The 19,451-nt window shown below is 38.8% G+C and overlaps 1 protein-coding gene across 1 annotated transcript in view; it reads right to left on the bottom strand.

Annotated features, from left to right (window-relative positions):
• Positions 1-2,870: 2,870 nt before the first annotated feature.
• trim62.1 (tripartite motif containing 62, tandem duplicate 1) overlaps positions 2,871-19,451 on the bottom strand; it is a 30,962-nt gene continuing 14,381 nt past the window's right edge. Inside the window, exons 3-6 of the mRNA XM_028447688.1 lie at positions 10,526-10,621; positions 8,390-8,646; positions 7,234-7,349; positions 2,871-4,346 (exon numbers count right to left, since the gene is read on the bottom strand). Of these exons, the coding sequence (XP_028303489.1) occupies positions 3,796-4,346; positions 7,234-7,349; positions 8,390-8,646; positions 10,526-10,621 (1,020 nt within the window). The 3' untranslated portion in view covers positions 2,871-3,795. The remainder of the gene's footprint in view (positions 4,347-7,233; positions 7,350-8,389; positions 8,647-10,525; positions 10,622-19,451) is intronic.

Genomic DNA, 19,451 nt, shown 5'->3' with positions numbered 1-19,451 from the left:
GGCATGTTGTGAGTTAACGCCAATAGTGCTTCAAACTTCACCATTCGTTCAACAGCTGCAATCATAAAGCAACAAAACTCTTTGATGAGTCACTAAGCACAAGAGGTTTTACATACAGAACAGGAAGCAGTGATTTTTTGGGATTCGGATGCCGATTCACAGTCAGTTTCAACTATGAGTCAGAGGTTTTACACTGCAGTTTAAGTTGCACACAAATAGAAACGTATGGGGCGCCGATTGTAAAGTTGCGCATGCTAAAATAGACAGCAACTTTTCTGGAACATTTAGCAACAGACCTCATATTTTTTCTTACTTTTGACCAGATTTACAGCAATATTTGTGTAATTTGTGATATTTTTTTTCTGGAAAAATATGTCAGCATTAAATCTAAATGTTACATTTAAATATAAATATAAATGTAAATGTTAAACGTAAAACACAAATTGTAAATGTTAAATCTAAACAGAGAATTTAGCATTTTCTAAATATTCAGTTTCACCCGTGACATTTTAAATTTTGCATTTATATTTAACATTTATATCTAAATGCTACATTTAGATTTAACATTTTGATTGGGACGCAATATTTAACATTGACATATTTCAATAAAATATAACAAATTTCACAATTATTGCTGTAAATCTGGTCAAAAGTAAGTAAAAAAATACACATACGTTTTTTAAAATGTGGTTTGTTGCTAAATGTGGCAAAAAGTTGCCGTTTATTTTAGCATGCACAACTTTACATTCGGAGCCCCATAGAAACATACGTGACTCACTGAAAGAGAAACACTTGGTGTGACTACACATTAAACTTGGGCCTGTGTCTTTATTGGTTGTCTACTGTGTGTCATGCCAAACTTTGGTCAAAGCCAAAATTGGGTGGAGTGATAAAAACAAAGATGACGACTTTCCACCTCCCAGCTAAAGGGCTTAGCAGAGCTGACAGCTTGGCACACAACTAAAATATCTGGAATGAAACCATGAGCAACATGAAAGAGGTACAGACAGACACTAAGGCCTGTTGTATTTAATAAAATTATCAGCCTGGGAGAACGCTTTCATTTTCAGGGTTTGGGGCACGGACATTTTTTAACAAAAACCTTTGTTCATGTTACATGAGGTAATTTGGTTAATTTTACCAGTAGTTAGGAGTTCCATCATGTATGATGAACAGCGGTAAAATGAAACATTTCACTTCCAACTGCACTGGAAAGGTTGAAATTCAAAGAAAATCTCTTGGTTTGGGTTGCAGCTTGTTTTCAGGGGTTGATGTTAAGTCTTAAAGCAAATTCCATTGTCCAAGCTCCTATTAAGGATTACAAAGGGCGACGCTAGAATCAATCTAATCCTTGAGAGGGCGGAAAAATTGATTCATTTATCTGAAACATTCCTCATCAACATTGCCAACTTCTGGCTCATCATTACACTACAATTCAGCAATGAAACAATGACAACTGGAGTCAATTTCTGGTATGACATGTCTCACTTTTCATAGATCAACCATCAATTAATTCACCAATGTTGTCCGACCAACATCTTGATTTCAGTCACAAATAAAAATGAAATCAATAATTCAGAGTTAAAGTAAATGAAGACGAGGTTACTGGATTTTGACAGACTTTTATTTGACATCGAAACACTTCCCACAAACTTCCAGCAGCAGGAGACACACACACAGAGCAGTGTGCTCAGACAATGTTCGGTAAGCATCATCATCATCAAAATACACAATCATCATCAAAAGTGTCATAGTTATAACCATCATTAATCAGGAACCCAACACCAGTTCACAATAATCTCCTTCTTGAAATTCCCACTGCAGCAGAGCTCAACACACTGGGATCATGAAGTGCTTTAAAGCAGCAGGAGCCTGATGTCAGACACTGGAAATCTCCGTGCATGGCTTCTCCAGGGAGATATTCCATTCTCTATACCCCGCTTTCCAATTAAATCCACAGCACTTTAACAAGAAAGTAATGTGGATTCATGAGTAGTGCCGCCACTTATTTTATCGATTCACATCATGGATAACTCAGTGGCTGCTGCAGGCTGTGCATTTAAAGCAGTCACTTGCAGCAGTTTGACCCTCTGCTTGTGTGGTTATTGTACTGCATACATGAAACCAGCATCATTTCAAACAAGGGCACTGCCCTGATTTGTGTTAAAAACAAAAACAAAAAAAAACAGACAACATTTGCAAATAAAACTATAAAGTGATTAAAACCTGTTGGGCTGCAACTCTCATCATAAGGGACGAGACAGGCCAAACGATGCACCAAACTAAACAAAACAGGATTTAAAATTTTAGCTGATGAATCCAGTGCAAACACATCAATGTGCAGCCCTATCTGACCAAAGAAAGAAAGACAGACAGAAAGAAAGAAAGAGACAGACACACACACACACGTCAGTATGCTGGACCTGACTGAGCCTCTTAGGGCAGATTTTGCAGCATTTGATACATAACTAATGATAAACAAAAGCACTTAAGACTCATGAGATCAAGACTTTACAGCAGGGATGCGGGAATCCAGTCCTCGAGAGCCGGATTCCTGAGACTTTTAGATGTGCCCCTGCTCCAACACACCTGAATCAACTGAATGGCTCATTATCATGCTTCTGCAGAGCTTGATGACAACACATTGGTTTCAACGAGGTGTGTTGGAGCAGGGGGACATCTAAAAGTCTTAGGAATCCGGCCCTCCTCCTCCTCCGGCACCCCTGCTTTACAGGTATGTGACAGCTGCAGCTGTGGAACGCCAACATGACGGGACTCACATTCAAACATCCAGCAATATTATACACAACTCCAAAACCTACGTCTTTATGTCAGTTGAAATACATGATGTTGCTTTGACTGAAAGGAAATTGAGGCATTCATTTTATTTCTAAATGTTCTGAATTTTAGGACATTAAATAAATGTTTTCAGACAAAATGATCAAACAACTTGACCGAAGGTATGAATGTGAATCTATTGAACATTGCTTGTGTATTATCAAGGCTGATATAAAGGAGGGTGTTAAAATGATCAGACACAAACATGAGCCAGCACGATGAGAAGACGTTTTCTTTTTTATCCGAGACAATATAATCAAACATCCAACTCCTTTCAATCAGATGCTCCAGCAGAGGATCAGGAAGCCTTCAATAAGTGTTTCAGGTGCTATGGTTAGCTGCTGGTGTTTTTATGTAACAGCGTTGCTTAAATGATAAAGACTGAACAAACAAACAGACCAAGTCATCAGAACAATCTTAAACCCTAAATTCTGAAACAGGAAAAAAGTGCCAACTTGTTCAATTCAGGATAGATTGTTGGCCAACCAAAGACAAAAAGAAGCTGATCGATCACTTTTCACAAACAAAGGTGAGTAAACTGTACAGCACAGAGACAAAGATAGCCACAGAAAGAGAAGATGTCAAGGACGTAGAAGCCTGAATAGACATCAGAATCACTGGGAATGTGCAAAGAAGGCCGGGATGAGTCCATTTAAAAGCCTTTTTCATTATTCTTCTTAGCCTAAGACGTTCCTTCCATGTAAAGACTTTAGATGAGGCTCAGGTGCCTGCTGTACTTGTATGGTTACATGAAGTCACACCATACAAATAATAAAAACAACAGCACGTCTTAAGAGCACAATCCCACACACCAAACAGAAAGGGAAGAAAATCCAAAACACCCGATTAAACATCTTTAAAAGGATCTTTTGAAACATTTTTCTACTCAAGTATTGTGAAAGTAGCTAAAATAACACCATGTGTACGTACTTACATGGTCATGGAGGTGCATCGCTCTTAAAGGCGAACAGTATTGATTCGCAAAGGCTGCACATTCTTACCATTGGCGTGACTCTGCCCTGGGCTAAAGTACGGAAATACTTTGGGGGGGAATTTCTCACGGTAAGTGTAGAGCCAGGACATGTCGTCTGCGTTATAGAAGATGAGGAGGCCTTTGTGGTAGTCTAGATAGACCCCCACCTTCTCCAGCTTGCTCTTGACATTAAGGCGGGTCCAGGGCTCGGTGCAGGCGCTGTATTGGTTCCCGTCGTGCATCACGATGCAGTAGAAGCCGCGGCTGGGCTGGATCTGAATGCTGCCTTTGCGGCTCACTGTCTCGTTAGCCACGCCGATCATCCACTGAGTCTTCTCTGACACCATCACCTCCCAGTAGTGAACGCCCGAGGATAAGCCCTCTGCTCCCAAAACGGATACTTCCACATCGAAGCGACGAGGGGAGTCCTGCAGAGGCTGCGGGTGGAGGTTACCGTAGGCCACGATGGTGCAGTCATCTGAGAGAATCAGTCTCTGATGGGCTGTGATGGGGTCAAGGGTCAATGCTGCTGGCACTGAGAAAAGAACAATGCAAAAAGTGTTATTCTCTATGTCAAAGTACACACATTTGGAGCTTCTCACCACAGCCACTTCCTGTGTGAACATTTTACCCAGATGCAGTAACACGTGTTACAGGTAGGTGTACTGGGAAATAATCTGCTCATTGTTCCAAGTGATAACCACATGCATCTATAAAAGTGCCCACTATGTTTTATTAAAATAAAGTGCATTATTATGTGGTTCACTGACACCTAGTGACTGGGCATTTACGTGCTATGCATATGTTAGTGCAATTACGTGGCTTTTTTCGTCAAAAAACATGAATTAAAAAATCTATTTTGACATATTTTGGATCGATACGATAATTGCGCGTTAAAATATTGCAATATATTGCTGCACCAATTTTTTCTTACACCCTTACTCTTTCGCGCAACCTGCACAAACACATGACTCTTTAATTACTATACCAAAAGAGTTTTATGTACTAATACTAACGTACAGCTAAATATTCATGGTGACAATTAGAATAACATCTTTTAATCAATGGAGTTAAAATTGGAAGATTTTCCTGCAACACAATATGATCTAAAAAAAAACACAACATCTTTATTGCAGCACTGCTAACATTGGTTTAATTGAGCTTCAAAAACAGTTTGTTTTTAATAAGTGCATGAGCTTGAACTCACAATTAATTACTCAGCAGCAAACAGACGTGGGTTATTAGAGCCAACAATGACTGGGTCTGTGTTAGGTTACAGTTTCATATGTGGATTGAAATGAAGACAATCCAGTGACATTACAATAGAGTGAGTTTAAGTGCCTGCAGCCAGAGGATGAGGAGGTGACGACTGACACGCAATTTAGTAACAAATGGCTGAGGGTTTTCTTTTTAAAGGCACACCCAAATTATAAACAATCTTTTAATTCTTATGCGTTTTATCCCTCCCTGTAACAACTAAAGCAATCCAAGTTAAAATCAAGTTGTTTTTTTCCCCATAGTTGTCCATTTTAAGAATTGTTAAAACACAAATTGGTGGTGTAAACAATAGATTATAAAAGGAATGAGCAGCTTCAGCTCACAGACATAAGGCGAGAGGGACCAGATTTTTGTGTGCAGTTACTGTATGTGGTTTTAGGAAGGATCTGAATGCAAACAGGCAGGAACAAATCAACAACAGCTTGTGAAAGAGTGGGAAATCCTCTGTGCACACATCACTGCTGGAAGGGATGAAGGTGAGTAGACTGGTTCCTGGCAAAAGAACCGCACACGACACTTCCAAGTAAATGACATCTCTAGGGTTATTTCCAATGAAGTCATTACATTTTCATAACCCGGAAACCTCATTCAGCTGTCAAAAAAAAAAAAAGACATGCAGCTAAAGCTGTATCGGAAACGATTGTGTTTTTCTTCATGAAAATGAGAAAAAGGCAGCAAAAAAAACAAAATAAAGAAATATTTATCAACCTTAACCCATTAGCGATAGTGAAAAATCAAAGCATGTCGATGAATGTTCTAGCCATGTCTCTAGTAAATGATGATGATGTGGTTATGATCCATCAGTCCTTTGCCAGTCAGTTGAATGAGGCCAAGATATTGCCTGGCGTCCCCATTCGACTGCAGAATTTTGAGTGGGTGAAACAAATGCAACTGTGAGTGTCGGAGTTCGTGACGGCTTCAGGGCAGAAACCACAGAGAAACAACTCTTCTCTATAATGTTAATGACGGTTAGGTGTTACCTTTTTAAACAGGATTTAGACTTTGACTGAAACACTATTATCAGTACACTGCCCATAAAGCTTCAGGTTATGGATTTTTATCTCATTTCTTCATCTAAAAAGTCCAAAAAGAAATTACCCAGCAGTCTTGTTGCTATTTTCTAATTCCTTATATTCACTCTAGAGCTCTCGACCTCTCAAAAGTGAAAATATCAAAACACATCCATCATCATAGGCGGAGGAGCCTGGAGGTATTGTGGGTATATGAACCTCCTCCAAATTAGAGTTAGGGGGTGGATTGAAGAGACCATTATTGATCCCCGGAGGGGAAATTCACAAAAGGATATCAAATGGCGTGAGTAGGGCGACCGTGGCTCAGGTGGTAGTGGGTCGTCTTCTGATCGAGAGGTTAGGGGTTCGATCCCAGTACCTGACTATGTGTCGAAGTGTCCTTGGGCAAGACACTGAACCCTAAGTTGCTCCCAGTGGTCGACTAGCGCCTTGCATGGCAGTCCTGTCCCACTGGTGTGTGAATGTGAGAGTGATTGGGTGAATGAGCTGATATGTAAAGCGCTTTGAGACTGCTTCAGTGTGGTGATAAAGCCCTATATAAATAAAGTCCATTTACCATTTTAAACATTTTAATTTGTAGGTATTTTACTGCATATTGTAGATTTCAGCTAAAGACTATTAATAGATATCAATTGGCTGATGTAGCCAATATGTAATATGTGCATGTGAGCATATTCTGGTTCCAAAATGTTATTAAAAGATCAACTACTCATGTAATCAACTTAACTTAAATAATTTACTTAAACTATCATTATTTATTCCATAAATATTGACTGTAGGTAAAATGCATACAACATAGATAAGTTGGTATAAACCAGTTATTCTTTGTATATTATACCCCGACATACATCCTTTTTCATTCATCAATGATCATTTAGTGACTTCATTATTTTACAAAAAGCCACAAACGGTGATTTTTCCATCAAAATTACACAACCATAGAGGATGCAGCACAAATGACTGAGCTTTGGATGTATTTTTTGTCCTTTCAGTAAAACTTTAGATTTCACTTTAATTCCTCTTTATCTAAACATTAGATCGCTCATTACTCTGTGGTTTAGTCCAGCCGTGAACCTACCAAGGACCACCAGTGGTTTAGTCATGGTCACGTACCGGGTGAGATGTCCAGGAAGAGGGATTTCCATATTGTGTACTGCAGGGGTCCCATATACTTGGATGTAGGGAAGTCTTCATAAGTCAGGTTGGTCTCGTGTATCTTCCCTTTAATCCTGGAACAGAGAGGAACTGATCATCAAAAACCCCTGCGTCTCCACCCGTCTAAAAGTTAAAAGTATTAAAATAATGTTGTTTGAATAATGTGAAATCCTGACAGCTTTCAAACTGCCTAACTTCACAGTGAGTGATGACGCTCCAAAAAACAGTGTGATTCAGTCAATATCGAGGTCAGTGCAGAGCTCCACTAAGGCAATAAATGGGTTGACTACCAGAGCTGCTTTCCACTGTTGGGGCTTATGATGTCTTCCTCTATTCTTCTTAGCCTTTACTAAATAAATGAAATCCCAGAAGCTGCTGATGTCGGATACTAAAATATTTACATGGTTCATCTCGTCAGGGGTGATTCAGAGAAATACGTCAGCAAGCAAATGTGATTTATTCTTTACCAATAGGTCAAAGGTGTCTATTAATGTAGCTATGCTTTAAGAATACTGCAATACTTTTCATTAAAAGATTAATGTGAAACATTACAAGGTAATAAGTATTAAAAAATGTTTGAATAAATGAAGAAAATGGTTAAAGGAATGCAGATCCATCAAGAGAAGCTTTATTTCTTTGCATAAGGAGAAAAAAAATGACATTAGCAGGAAATCCTTTAAAACACTTTATTACCTGTAATCGCAGCTTCTGGTGCTGTCAAGAGTTCCCACTAAATTAAGTCGTACAGTTTCAAAATGACAGTCGATATTTTTAGTCTAATTTATTATTCAACTTTACCCAGCAGACTTACAATATTTAGTGGTTAAAAAGACACGTGTCCCCCACCCTCCGTCCCTGATTAAACATTACAGCTGGTTTATTTAAGGCTAAATACTCCATCTGCTCAGGGATTACCAAACACTGCTGCTCAAATCTGTACTTCCTCCAAAATGTCAACAGCCATAGAACAAGCCGAACACGTTCAGTTGGCGTGCAGTGAAATGTTAGAACATGTTTACCAATACACCGCAATGTACAACCACTGGCACTATGATCAAATATTTTTCAAGCACATTATTGGTAAGTTTCTAATTAAACATGCTTGTTTAAATACCTCTCAGATGTCACGGCTACACCCTCCAGAAAGTCGTGGCGCCCGCTCTCGTTGAGGCGCTCCTGCAGGATCTGAATTCCCTCCTTGACGTCGCGCAGCTGTTGGCTGTAGCGCTGGATCTTGTGCTCGATGTCGGCCAGTTTGCGGGCCGTGTCCGTCTCCAGCTCTTCCAGCATGCTCTTTTGACGCTCGCGCAGGAATCGATGAAGGCGTTCAAACGCATCCCCGATGGTCGCACGGAGGCTTTTAGCTGATGACTGAAGAGAAGAAGCAGAATCTTAAACTGCATTTCTTTTTCATTCTTGGAGTAAATGTAATACCTAATAGACAGATGCTGACAAGTCAACGAGTATTCACTCACTATGTTAAGATTTTCTAAATAATCACATGATCTTTTTGAACATGAGCTAGTCATCTGTTTCTAGACCTGTGGACACCTCAAAGTAAACTCGCATCCCAGCCTGCTGGGCTCACAAAAAATATATAGTCAGCAAGATAGATGACTATCCTCCTCTTCCTCCAGTGCATCTTTTATTAATAACTATTACCTAGGCTTGCAGCATTGCAGCTTAATTGGATGTCACTGGGCTCACGCCTGCTGAGAGACTGTCATCCAAAGAGTTCTCACCAGCAGGGTGAACATACCCATGTCAGAAGAGGATGAATGGACCAGGGCTTTTGAAAAAGTGATTGAATGTGTGAGCAAATGTAATTAAAACCAAGATGTTTTTACTGAATCCAGCTCCACATGTGGAGAACAGAAGAATTTATGGTACTTGTTTATTTATTTGGGTGTCCTGCAGAGGCAGCAGACACAAAAACCCAAAGTTTGGGAGAACTTATGAAAAAGCATCATTTATGGTCAACGTGGCATCTACCAGGAAATTCTAGAGCACTTCCTGCTTCCTTTAGCAAACAAGCTTTACCACTGAATATGAAGCAACCAAACACTTTTCATACATGTATAAAGCAACAAAAAATACATTATGGTAAATATTCATAAAAGTACTTGTTTGTTCTTCAATGTTCTGAAATGTGTTTTAACTGAAAAGAGAAAGCTTGTTTGTATGAGTAAAGAATCTGAAAATGACATGACTTTGGTTGTAATATAAAACGACTCTGGGAAGAGTAGCTGAAGCAATACGCTGCTTATGCTAATGGGGATCTTAATAAACATAAACCTAATGTTTCTCCATGGAAGAGTGATGTGGGCAGTATGCATATGCAGCAGGATGGGGGTGAATAAAAATACAATGATGTTTTAAACAAAAGATATCTTAGCTTGTTTTTAATACTTGGCAATAATAAACCGCAAAAAGATGCTAAATCGCCACGTTAGGGGTTTGTTCATGAGCGATCGGCACACCGAACCCTCAGGCTGGTAGAAAATCTCACGGTAAGGAGAGCCGACACACAGTGCAGCAGCAGCAGCATGGTTACACTAAAAACTGACCATAAAAAGCGGTGAATGGACTGATATGCAGATGTGGGGCAGTGAGGAGGTCAATTCATGTGTGAATCCATCAGATGAAACTCATCAGAACACTGTTGGTTGAGTCGTTTGAAGGGTCCCCTCATGCCGCCTCACAAAAGAGGCTCTCCATTGGCTTAAGAAGGTGTCAATCATCATTTCATCGAGCCAATTTGAAGCAGCATAACAAAAAACAGGGCTGCCACTTATGTGACAGAACATCCTATTTGTGGATTTTTCCAGGAATATTCTTAATTTCTTGTAAAACAGCCAATAAATTAACTAAGAAATTAATTCTGTGTGATCTATACCATGGAAAACTCAGTATATGTCGATTTTGCCAGGTGTTTTATTTTGAAAATTTTTACTTCCACTCTAATGCTCATCTCTCCCGCAGGTATTTATGGCTCTGCTGTTGGTTAATTAATGTGCAAAGGACTGGACGTGTGTGAGTAACTACTTAACACAGGAAACATTAGTGATATTTGTTGCTAGTCTCTTTTTTGAATAAAAGTGGCTGGGGTTCTGAATACGATGCCAGTGACTACTTCTAAATGAATGTGTGCAAGAATCTGATTTTGATGGCAACAATAAAAACAAACTAAATGTTTCATTTGATTTTCTAAATCCAACAAGAGAAAAGTATGATTTGATGGTCACAGTACTTTGGTCTCAGTGAGTTGTCTCTGTAACAGCTGCAGGGCCTCTGTGTGTCCCTTCTCACTGTCCTGGAGGGTCGCCAGCTGCTCCTTCATCTCCCTCTGCAACACAAACAAACAGTCACACTTTAGTACCTCATTCATCAGAAGAAAAGGGAGAAAAGTAAAGCAGAATTTAATTTGATTTCCACTACATCCGCACGGAGAGAAGTTTTCTCAATACAATTTATTTTCAAGTTACCTTTAGGTTTATTATAACCACTGCATAAATGTGGAGATTATTATGTTATCTTTTATAAAGAAATACAATTTGCATCATGCAAACAGATTGTTGACAAGCAAAGGAACACAACATTAGGCTCTTTTTTTTGCCTCTTTTTTACCTTGTAAATGCTGTCGAAAGTCAACACTACATGAAGTGCAACGCATGTTTTGTTAATATGGGGAGCAGTTGGGTTGAGGTTAAAGGACTTGCTCAACATCCCATAGTGTTGGCCTGGTTGAGACTCGAACCGACGACCCTCCGAATACAAGCCGGCTGTCCTTAAGACCTAGGCCATGCGTATCGGCAGATACCAATAGCGATTACTTATTTTGTAGTGTGGAAAGTTAGAAAAGACTTGATCAAGTGACGTTACCCAAACAGAGAACAGAATAGTCAGCAACAGTAGGTATGAGAAAAACTGACCCATTTATTATTAACCAACTGGTTACATACATGTAAACCTTTAACATAATATCTACAGTATTCTACAATTGAATAAAACAAATAAAAAAATTATAATTAAAAAAATAAAAATAAATGGGAAAATCCTGAAATTTGAATCTGATAACCGATATTTGTTTTCAGGCTAATATCGGACCGATATCGAGACACCCCTACAAATTAAATAATATTTTTGCATAATTGTGACCATCACCAGCCTTCCCTAAGGAAAGGTAACAAAAATTTTATGAAAGGAAGAATAAAAAAAGAACACCAAGGTGAGGGAGAAAAGAACAGGGAAGAGGGAGTCAGGGTAGGAAAATTGAAGGAGTGGGGAAGAGTCGACAACATTATCCTCAAAGTATTGTTTGTGGCCATTTAGACAGAGACAGTACAGGCTATTATTCTAAATGTCACAAGGATAACACTATACAGAAATAATGTATTTTAAGTCACTGAGTCAACAGCATATATTTAGCTTTAGCAGAGCTTCTGTCTCAGTGTTAGCCTTTTTCAGCGCCATTCTCTGCATCTTAGTGGAACAACTGTCAACCCATGGCAGCTAGTCAGTGTGTTTATTTTGGCTTCACTTGACATATAATGCAGGATTGACAAAAATGTATGTGAGTGGGGGTAAACCTGCATGCCCACTTTATGTTTCAAGCTTCAGTCACACAACAAGCCTTTGTCGGTTGCAGGTTTCCACAAAAACTTACAGGTTTAATAGAGAAAAATCAACCCCACAAGCCGAGAAAGCAACTTAACATCTTAATCTGTTTTTGTCCCGTGTACCCCTCTGCATTCTTATCAAATCATGTGTACCCCTCTTCATATTATAAGCACTTCGCCATAATTTAATCTGCTTTTTCATTTGTGGGACACCAGGCTCTCCCAAACCTCTAACAGTGTCTTATTGGTTCACAACATTTGTTCCTTAAGGCTTAATCTACAAATGTAAAACAATTGGTGGAATCTAAAGTGGGATGTCCAGAAACAAAAGATATTGAAAAAATAAATACAAAAAAAACCAATAGTCAGTATATTATATTGCAGATTTTAAATGCAGTCCAATAAAATCAAATATTCGTTTTCTGGCTGATATCAGACCGATATCCGATATCAATATGGGATCAGGACACCCCTAGCAGATACAGCATAAAATAATCCTGTTTCAATAAATTACAAGAAAATATTGTATCTTATTAAGCAATGGTACTATTAGTTTGTGGTTAATTTGTCCCAAAAAGAGCCTAAAAGGAACCAGGAACATTTCCCAATCATTTTTAAATTAATTGTTAAATGTTTCTGAGGATCCCCTGCAATGTGCCGCTGTACCCTGAGGGGTGCATGTACCCCTGTTTGGGAACCACTGATCTAGAAGACATACAACTGCATCTGGGAATTTGGTAAATATCCACAAACTTGTGTTTGTGAAAAAATCCTTAAATTGTAGGTGAGACATCACAGCAAAGCAGGAAAAATAAAATGCATTGGTTCTTCAAGGACAGTCAGAACAAACAAAGGTTGGTGCAGAGGGGGAGCGTGACTCTCCATGTTAATGACAGGAGTGTGGAAAGCTCAGCAGGCTCTCCGCCTCTTCTCTATGCTTTCGTCTGCAATGGGTCAAAGGCCACTCCCACACAATAAGAGTGTAGAAGACTGGCAGCAAAAACATGATCCTCTTCCCTGCAGCGCCAACATGGACTGACTGATCAGGGTGAAGACAGCTTTAACTTCTGTGGTCCTCACATCAACCAGAATTTACTTAAATATTAAGCAAAAAGCATCTTTCTCTCTGTTCTCTCTCTGTTCTCTCTCTGTTCTCTCTCTCTCTCTCTCTCTCTCTCTCTCTCTCTCTCTCTCTCTCTCTCTCTCTCTCTCTCTTCTCTCTCTCTCTCCTCTCTCTCTCCTCTCTCTCTCTCTCTCTCTCTCTCTCTCTCTCTCTCTCTCTCTCTCTCTCTCTCTCTCTCTCTCTCTCTCTCTCTCAATTCCTGGAAAAAAGGAAATCCTTTTCATATACTTAAATGGCTTAAACCACCTACATAACATGCGGTCATATAATCCACATTAATCTTACTGGAAACTGAAATCGTCCCTTAGGAAAAGCCAAATAAAGCAGCAGAGCCCATTACAGCACACGTGAAAGGGAGAGCAGCCGAGTTAGAGAACATTTTCCCTCTTTTAGACCCACATTATTAGACAACCTGCACTTTTACTTCATTATTGTGAAAATACATTACATACACGCAGAAGTAGGGCTGGGTGATATATATCAATATTCAAGATATATCAAGATTTCTATTTTGGTGATATAGAATAATACAATGTCACCTATATCGATATACATATTTCTATAGCTTATTTTGTATCAAAATACTTGTTTTAGGAGCAGCTGCTTCGTCTACTTCTCAGAGGAGCATGAAAAACTCAGTTAGATGATTACTGCTGAGTGCATCCAACATCAGACCTCCCCCTAAACAAGCCACACTACAGAACTCACTCATACGTGCTGTCCCTTAGAGGAGAAAAAAACCAAAAGTGGCACATATTATGCAGCCGTTTGTTAATACATGAGCCTGTGTGACATATAGCATTAATATATTTAATCCACAATTTTCTATCTTGTCAGATTTATTATGAATTCAAATGATCAAGATTTACATTGTATATCGCCATTTTGAGAAAAAATGTCGAGATATGAGTTTTGGTCCATATTGCCCAGCCCTACACAGAACAGTAAATGATGTTATTAACTCTCTCTGACATTTTGGTCCATCTGCTGGCCTGTGTGCATGGCTGCGCATGTGTCTGTAGAGGTGCCTCTTCAGTCTGTTAAATCTGCTCAACACAACTGTGACATGACATTTCTCCAGGACATCAGGTCACCAAAAATTCTGTGCATGTGCGTGTGTGTCACAGCTAAGAGGATTACGAATCTAAAAATCATTTCATCCTCTCACCCTACTGTCAGTACCCTCATTGTACCCTGTCATGTTAGCAGCTCCTGGGTGGACAGTCAGTGCACGACATAAAAACAATTATAAAATTGACCATTGCGACTCAAGTCTTAGAACAGAAGGTTTTGAGTTTGTCAAACATTACTTGAATTATGTACTGTAAGTTATCTTAAAAAGTAACTAAACCCCCAGCTTTCTCCTGACCTGCCACTAGGGGAAAAAGAAAATGCCTCAATTATGGGCGGGGCTCCTGGAGCAGTTAAGACACGCTCAGTCTATACTATAAAATCTCTAATGAACGATCTATGCTATGTTAACCAACTACTCATTACATTTTTATAAAAGGGACGGGGCCAACAGTGTTTTTTGTTTGTTTTTTGCGATTTTTACGTGCATCAGCATTGGCTGTTGCAGGCTGCTGCGTTCGCCGATCCGCATTATTTACAGAGCAGTTCTACAGCACCTGTTTTTAATATTTGTTAAATATTTTTACTTGTCGTTCTACCTCACCTTTGTTAATTTCAATAAATCTTCCTTCTAGTATCGGTAGTACTGGCTCCAAATATTGGCTCAAGAAAATCTGATTTTTTTCTGTCATTGGAACTAATTCATCATGATATGATTTATCTGTAATTTATGTGTTCAATTTATCATTTTAATTTTTAAGTAACAGGATATTATCAACAGAGGTAGAATAGTTGAAGATACACTTGTCTGAGAAGGTTAAAGCAGCTGATGTATAACAAATGTCAAGGCACTCTGCAATACCTCCAATCTAATAAACATGGCTCATAGCGATTGTCAGAGCTGAGCCATGTTTAATACAGATCCACACTGTAGAGACACTGGCAGGTCTGACTCCTTCATTTACAGCACTATAGACAGCAGGGGGAAATATGCTTTTTTTTTGGCAGCTGCAGGTATGTGCAAAGGCTTTTCAGCCTGCTTCTATATTCAGAGAACAAACCATGTGGTGAGATACACCAGTGCCCCACCTGCATTTCTATCACAGATTAAATAAAAAATGTCAGTTCTTCTTGAAGCATCTGCAATTTTATCCAATATCCACAACTTTCTTGAATTACTAACCAATCACATTGTCCCTCTGACCATCAGGTCCATCATCAGGCTAATTCCTTATCATGCAACGCAAGTCATGCAAATTTACCTAGAAATCTAACCACTAAAAATGAAGGAAATTTTTTTTTTGATTGAATCATCTGATATTATTACTACAGCGGGTCCTGTGTTAGAGTATAGCCTAGCAACTAACAGAGGAGCAAAAACACTAATCAACTCCTGGCATTAAATGAAGTTACAACCTCTATAAAGTCATTTAGAGTAACAGACACACACACTGTGTACTATTGTGGTCAAACACGAGTAAAGACTGATGAGTGCCTTGAAAGATGCTTTGAATCAACTGGTGCTTCAATTTCAGTCAGTGTTAGCTACCGTAGTTGTGTGCAGAAGTCAGTCAATAAATCAAATAGACGCCAGTTTCACTAAAACACTAGTAAAGCTGTGCTCGTTGCGTTTTACTGCAAAATTGGTTTAATTATCAACATTTATAACAGTTGTTCAACCTTTTATGCAATAGGTCATAAATTAACTTGCAGTCTCTGTGATTATGTACCGCTACATGCAATCCATAGAAGTTGTAGTGGTTTTTGTTTTTAACTGACTCTTGATTGTAAATGCCAGGCTTCATTGATTTATTATGAGCTTTTACAACCTTGGTGCTGCTGAATGGTGCACAGCAATGTTAAATAGAACAATTACATGTTTAGGTTATATATTAGTGTGTATATCAATAATACAAAATATGCATTAGTTGTATAAATTATTACCACTATTTGCAGCTCTTACTCTCCTGTTGTTTGGTAGGAGGAGCTATAATTGCTCTTTTAAAACAAGGCATGTGTGAAGCCAGAGGACAAGCTAATTTGAACCAGAATTATTAGAAACATCCACAATCCAAATGCACGAAACTATTCTGAAAATGTCAATATGGGAATGTTTACAGTGGAAACCAAATCAAAGCATTTCAAGAGGCATTTTCAACCTTTTACATTTTTTTTTGGAGTAAATGATGATTGATTCATTGACCTGTGAAAAATACACTATTGTTTTAATGTGGGAATAGGTTTTATCCTAATTACATTGCAATGTCACAGTTCTAAATATTTAGTAGGCCAGTGCAAAAATGCAATTTGTGCAAGTTATTTTATCTAACTGAGGGGAAATTACACTGAAATTACAAAGTGTTTTTGTTTAAAATAAGTGTAAAATCTAAAATATTTTTTGGAGGATTAAAAGATTAGGTCAGCCTTTCTTTTTTTTTTTAATTATTATTTTTATTAATCTATTTTAAAAGCAACAAACAAATAAGGCAGGCTCTAGTGTAGTAGTGGCTGTATGATGCACATGTCAGATTTACTTACTTAATTACTAAATACAGATAGAATTATGCCCTCCGCTCAATGGGGTTTGCAGGGACTCATTTAAAAATAACTATATATCAAATAGTACATGATTTTGGCTTACAATGTTCCTAATTAAATCGGTTGCATTTGACCAAAAACACCAAGCTGCATCCTTCATTTCTGAGCTTGTTTTCTCCTGCGTCAGCAGTGCAGTGTGTCCCTGCAGCCTGTGATCAGCCAGCAGAGCGGACGGAGGCCAGCTGAGCTGACTGAGCAGGTCGGCCTTGGAGGGCTGCAGGACAGAAACACTTCATTCGCCAACATCTATCTAAGTCAGACAGACAAGGGCAAATGTAGTAAATATGGTTAAGATTTGCAGACATCCTGCGTCCCCACAACATATTCCTACACACCTTGGGCCTGGTGAATTTCTATGGCAAATTTGGATGAAGTTCTTGTTTTTTTAGTCTTAACTTAAAGCAGAACGAAGTAACTTTTTCACCATAAATCCTTCTTGTCGTCCCTCGGACGGTAATTCAAGTGTTTATGGGGTGATTGGGGGGTTTTTCATCTCCCCCGGCTGTCTATGGCCAGAAAACCACGGTTGTAAGTTCTCCTGCCTACGAGCCGTACCAGTCAAGCAGCTCTGTTCTCGTCCTCGCGGTAAGATGTACTGCTTTACGACAGCCCAATACATACTATCACTAGCCCCGTGGCTGCTCACGGTTGTCTACAAATTCACTTTTCTTAAACGTATATCATGGCGGAGCCAGCAAAAAAAAAAGCAGCGAATATCTTTGTCCGAGGATGGGAGAAAAAAAAAAAAAAAAGGGAATCGAATCGACAGAGGGCTCAAACATGAATCCGCTTGGGGAAGGCACATGCTGGATGGCGAAAGCTCAAAGAAAAAAAAAAAAAAAAACTGTAAATTGGACGCAGACTTGGCGATGTTCATGTTCGATAGTACCCACCTCTTCAGACATTCCTTCGTGTTATCCTTCTTCTACCATCTTGGGAGAGCAAAGGTGTACATGTAGCGGTGGGGTGGGACAGGCGGCGGGGGGTGCAGAGTGTTTACGACAGTGACGTAACCAAAAGGGACCTTTAGGGGGAGCGCTAAGCGCAAGTTACTTAGTTCCGCTTTAACCTAATTAAAAAAGTAAGCCTAAACAGGTGTATTCAAGTATTGAAAGACAAGTTTGAGTGTAGGGGTGTAAATCACCTGATTCATTACAATACAATACAATGTCAATTATCAGAACAACAATTCGATATTTGTCAATGTCACAAAGCCTGCCACAATACGATTTTGATTGAATTTGATTTAAAGACCTGCGATTGATATCAGACAATAATCTGTGTTTTTTCCACATTAAAGAACAAAAATACAATATTGATACATTGAGAATTTCATTGGCCAACTGTTTAAGGCATTTACATGAAAAACATTATTTGAATTTTTTTCTTTTTTCTCACCAACTAACGTTTGGTGTTTTAACAAAGCGGAAGTCAAAATGGAACTGGATAAAATATTTACAACTGAAAGCAATTTCAATGAATCATTGATCGAACAATCTTTATACCCCTATTTGCACGTACGTTAACTTTTTGACCATCTTATTCCCCTCAGAGATTTAGTTTGTTTAGCTCATTCAGCAAAGGGTCCAGTCCTTTAGCACCTTTAATAACTCACTTTATTTTAGCAGGTTTGATCATGCCCTCAGGGAACTGAAGACAAGAAACAGACTTAATGTGAAACCAGAAAGCCACTGACTGTCTGAATATAGGCCACATCATGTAAATTATAAATGCTTGAAGGCTGCTGCTCAATGTCCTGCAGCAAGGAGAAGGGCTCATACAGTATAATGTAATGCCATTACACTGAACTAGAATTGGAAAGAATAAATGTTTGTAGTTAATTTTAAGGAAAGAATAATGATTGCTGACAGAGGTGTCTGGTACATCCATGTGTGTGGTTTTGCAAAGGCAGCACAGGGAAGATGTCTGCTGGTTTGAACAGGGATAAACAGTTTGCAGAGCCAATGTGGCGTTAGATAAACTTTATAGTGTAGACTAAAGACAAACAGGGGCTAATTGTTAGCACAGACAAGTAATGATGGTGTCATAGGTAGGCAGCAACAGCTCAGTGTTTTCTCTTCAGTACAACATTCTGATCAGCAAAGTTTATACTAAAACCAATTAATAATGTGCACATATTTACAATACTGTGTGTAACAGACAAATAACATGTCAGTATAATTTTCAGAACAGCAACAACTCTTCTTCCAAGAACTATTAATTAGTGCTGTAATGAGCAAAATAATGCAGCGTAAATCATGTTTTATTCAATAGAAGAAAACATGTTAGAAGGAGCAGTCAGAGATGTGGCTGACACCATCCTAACAAGCCTGCTTGAATTCAACACAAACTAAGCCATCAACCTAGCAGAGAGCTGTATGAGTAGATGTGTGCGTGTGTGTGCAATAGCTGCCTCCGTGTGTCATGGTACATCTGAATGAACTTGTAGTAATATCAGACATCAGAACCCTGCGTTAGATAGATGACGGATCACAAGGCTTTGTTTTGGGCTAGTGCTTTGATTGTTGCTGCCACTGATTGTTTCTCTTTTCCTGTCGCTCCTTCAGCCTTTGGTACAACTACTGATACCAAACTACAAATTCTCAAATGCACTATGCAGTTATTTGCCTTTTTACTTACATGAACTAAAAAGCTATTTGGTTGACGCTACAATGACTAAATGTGGTATCAGACTAAAATCAGAACCTTTGAAAAAGTATAAACTAGAGATGGACCGAAATTTAAATTCTTGGCCGAAACCGAAA

This window comes from Gouania willdenowi, chromosome 5 (assembly GCF_900634775.1).
Source record: "Gouania willdenowi chromosome 5, fGouWil2.1, whole genome shotgun sequence".
NCBI lineage: Eukaryota > Metazoa > Chordata > Actinopteri > Blenniiformes > Gobiesocidae > Gouania > Gouania willdenowi.
Note: the sequence above shows the minus strand (reverse complement) of the source record. Positions and strands in the feature narration are given on the sequence as shown.